The sequence below is a fragment of the Cyprinodon variegatus genome, unplaced genomic scaffold (assembly GCF_000732505.1).
Source record: "Cyprinodon variegatus isolate N-32 unplaced genomic scaffold, C_variegatus-1.0 Scaffold1409, whole genome shotgun sequence".
NCBI lineage: Eukaryota > Metazoa > Chordata > Actinopteri > Cyprinodontiformes > Cyprinodontidae > Cyprinodon > Cyprinodon variegatus.
Window position 1 is genome coordinate 87,849 of NW_015151862.1, and position 4,194 is coordinate 92,042.

The 4,194-nt window shown below is 46.4% G+C and overlaps 1 protein-coding gene across 1 annotated transcript in view; it reads right to left on the reverse strand.

Annotated features, from left to right (window-relative positions):
* snx19 (sorting nexin 19) overlaps positions 1 to 4,194 on the reverse strand; it is a gene marked incomplete at its 3' end in the record, with an annotated part of 59,011 nt that overhangs the window by 52,557 nt on the left and 2,260 nt on the right. The window contains exons 2-4 of the mRNA XM_015402917.1: positions 3,034 to 3,296; positions 1,401 to 1,595; positions 98 to 1,315 (exon numbers count right to left, since the gene is read on the reverse strand). Coding sequence (XP_015258403.1) covers positions 98 to 1,315; positions 1,401 to 1,595; positions 3,034 to 3,237 — 1,617 coding nt within the window. The remainder of the gene's footprint in view (positions 1 to 97; positions 1,316 to 1,400; positions 1,596 to 3,033; positions 3,297 to 4,194) is intronic.

The window sequence follows — 4,194 nt, forward strand, 5'->3', positions numbered from 1 at the left end:
GTGAACTGGAAAGTGACCTGAGATGACATGATGTGAATTGGTTCTATAGAAATAAACTGAATTGAACTGAATTCAGAGCCTGAGCTACGTTACTCACTTTGATGGTGTAAAGCGTGTAGGGGTGCGAGCCGGTGCCACGGTGCTCCTTGGCTGTGATGGTCCCCGTGATGCGGAGGTTCTGGATGATGACCGGCCCCTCTGGGCTGCTGAGGGGCTCAAAACTGAAGGTAGACATGGGAGAAGAGCCCTGCAGCGGGTTAGCCACCATCAGCTCACAGGCGTTCACCGCTCCGCTCTGCTCCACGCCAAGAACAAGCTCTCTGCTTTCGCTTACTGCAGGGGAACCATTTTCTCCCCTCAGATCGGGAAGGCTGTTGGTGCTGCAGGTCCCCTCTGTGTGACCGACTGATGACAGACTCCTGTCGTTAGGATTGTCCACTACTGCTGAATTCACCAAGACCTTAGGATGAGATGCGTCCACCGGACTCAGGGAAACGTCCTCCAAGTCTATGCCGTTGTTGTTCTCTGTAGCGGTGGTGCAGTCTCTGGCTCTGTCATAAAGACCATCCTCTTGACCTATCAGGAGCAAGGAATCGGTGGAGCTGGGTTTATAGTCTGCCAAAGGAGAGTCCGGGTCAGAATCGGTTTCTTGGTAAAATGGGTTGGACTTTCTTCCTCTCATGTAACACCTTAAAAAGGGGCGAGAAGCATCGTCTTCCTCAGAGAAAGTCTGGGAAAACCTGACTTCGTCGGAGTCGCTCACATCGTAGGCAGTGAACTCGGACGCGGCGGTTTCTCTGTCTTCGCTCAGCCCTGCCTCTGCTCTTTGTGAGGGCGCCTCACTGACCACCGGAGGCAACGACACAGCCTGCTGAGGTGCATCGGTCTCTGAATCAGCAGCAGGCAGCGGGGGGGCGCAGATCTCTGGTTGAGGAGCGACTCTCTCCGTCTGGGCGTTGGATCTACCGAGGATTTCTATAACGAGGAGGTTTAACCAGTCAGGGTCGGACAGTTTAGCTACTAGAGGGAGGAGGACGTTACAGGTGATGAGCTCTCCAACCACGAAGCGTCCTGTCTGGGTTTCTAAATGAGGCGAAGGAACCAAAACGTGCAGCAAACAATCCACCATGGCGCGGATATAGTTGACCTCCGCTGCCTCGTCGCCCATGGCAACGTGAGGCGTGACGATAGAGGAGTAAGCTTTCCATAACTGCTTCCTCTCACTGCGCTGCTGCTGGTCCTTCACCAGCTCCTTGGCTCTGAGGTAATCCTGCAGGTGTGCGCCCACCAGGTTCAGGACCTTCTGGGTCAGATCCTAAAGGAAAATAGAAAAGCTTTATGTCCGACTGACGATGCTCAAATCTGAACAAACCTCCTCTAATCTTCCTGAAGCTTCTTACCTTTCGGTCAACGCCTCTGGCCCGGAGTTTCAGCTCCATGGCCATAGAGATCATGGCTTCCTGAACCTCCGTCTCAAAAGCACTCTCTGTGGACACCGTGGAATACCATGAAGAGACAAAGTCTCTAATGATCTTTCTCACGGTGTGATGGATCTCCTGGTCCAACTGTTCCTCATCCTCTGCAGACGACTGAACCTGGATTGAAGAAGACAACAAATTATTTGAACTCAGAAATGCATTTTTCTCAGACCTTAATTTTTATTTTCCATTTTATAATTTTCCAAGAAAAACAACATCGTTTGGGAAGGGAATTATTGTTTAACAATGAAATAGGGAAAAATGATGCATATTGTTCAAAAAACTTGCAACACACATCAATCTGTAAAAGAGATTAGCTGTCAGTTTCCCTCAGAGGATCCTTTGGAGAATCAATTAACAGATTCAACAATCTTAAAAGATGTTTCTAATGACTTTAAATATGAGGATTTTATGAAAAGTTCCTTTTTTAGTCCGTGAGGCAGACACCCTGTCTACTTTTAAGGCTAGGCTTTCCTTTTTGATAAAGCTTCTAGTTAGAGTGGCTCAGGTTATCCTGATCTATCTCTATAGTTCTGCTGCTATAGGCTTAGACTGCTGGAGGACATAGGGACCCCTTTTTCATCATTCTGCTTCATTCTATCTCTATTCTCCCACTCTGCAGAATCTGTTAGTTCAATCTCTAACGTTCTGCTCTCTCTGCTTTTTCTCATAGTAGCTTCATCTGGTCTGTTCCTGTTTGGCTGTGACTCCATCCTGGAGAGAAATATCAGCTGTGCTGCTGCCATCAACACCTTTGTTTCTAGATGTTGGAGCTTGGCCTGTTTTCCAGTGTAGTCCTGTTTCTCTGACTGTGACTAACTGGATGTGCTCTCTTCATCCTCTGACATGGGAGCTGGCTCGGAGCTCGTCTGCCTGGCTGTGTGTTTCCTGGACGGGGCCGCCTGTGGAGCTGGTTGACAGTTGCCTTTTGAATCTATGCTTCTTTTTCTATGTCTGCTTCTGTCTCCTTGAACCCCAGTGGGCCTCAGCAGATGGCCGCTCACACTGAGCCTGGTTCTGCTGGAGGTTTCTTCCTGTTCAAAGGGAGTTTTTCCTCTCCACTGTCGCTACAAGCATGCTTAGTGTGAGGGATTGCTGAAGAGTCAATGAGTCGATGCAATCAGCTGGTTTTCTTAGATAGAAAACTTTGAACCAATGATGTGGTTGAATTGTTTCTGTAAAGTGACCTGAGATGACATGATGTGAATTGGCGCTATAGAAATAAACTGAATAGAATTTTATATGATTCACACAACAGACCTTATTGATCGTTGTTAATAATTCTACTGTTTGCCCAAAATTGACTCTGTTTGCTAATTAGGAGTGTAATAAAGGCCGCTGGTGGATTTACTTAGAGCTATTGGAGTTAGAACAGCTGAATATAAATGCATGCCTCACTTTTCAGATTGTTATCTACATGATGATATAGAAAAATATGCATTTTTCTTCCGTCTCAAAAAAACACAGAATCTCATGAATCATAAAGGCGCCTAACAAAAGGAAATATGCAATGAAAACATGGATTAAGGAAGAAAGCCATCAGAGGAGCGATTACCTGTTCCAGTTTGATGAACCTCTCCAGGTGAACCACGTTGTTGGACTCCAAGATGGCCTGTGATCCGAACCAGCCTCCGAGCACCAGCAGAAGGCTGGTGAACACACACAGGAGCCAGATATTGACCAGCAGGTGGAAAAGCACGAGCCAAGCCAGCACCACACCAAAGCCCATCAGGCCCCTCTGTCCCATCACCTCTGCCATGGCCCTGGGCGCCCCCCAGGAGAGGAGCAGGGGTCATATATGGCAGCGAAACAGCAGGCCTGGAATCAGACAAACAGTCCAGGTTAAAGACCAGAGAACGGCGCTCGCTGCTCTACGTCTTCCTTTAAGGGGCAAGATGGTTAAAGTTGCATAATCTTAAATACTTTTTTTGCAAATATTTTGTGAAAAATAAGTTCATTTTTTTCCAGGGACATAATCCATGTTCCTATTCTGGTGAAGCTTCTCAGTCATTCAGGCCATAGTCATTCCAAAAAAGTAAAAAAAACAATCCACTGGACTTTGTTTCCAAGTTTGAAGACGTTTCTCTTCCATCCAGGAAGATTTTTCAATTCAAAACGTCAGAAATAGCGTTTAGTTCCAGGTTTTATCCAGCAGCCCAACAAAGCCTGGTTTTAGTTTAGAAAACATGCAAATTGCTGAAGAAGGGACCAGGGGTCCAAAGCAAATCGCCTCTTCAGCCAGGCCAACAATCCCCCGTTCGTTTCTTTCAATTTGCATGTTTTCTAAACTAAAACCAGGCTTTGTTGGGCTGCTTTATAGCGCTTTATTTGGCGACTTTTTAGACCCCTCTAGCACTTTGATTTCAAAAACGCGCTTAGCGCCAAATAGGGGTGTGCAAAATAATCGCCATGACAATGCATCGCGATTCTAATTTTTGTGATCTACTGCATCAATTCTTGATGCCAAGTATCGATTCTTAATTTAAAAAAATGAACAAATAAAATCCATGATTGGTTGGCGCACATCAGCCAAACCAAGTGTAATACAACTTCCAGTCCAGCAGAAGTCGCTGCGGATGTGTTGACGCCCGCTGCTTTGTGTCGCAAGAATTTTCGGCTGTGGGATACTGAGACGAGTCATTCGTAAACAAAAAAATGGAGGACACTGAGAAAATTTGCCCCGCGGCTCCATCACATTTCAAGTAAGATGCTTGGA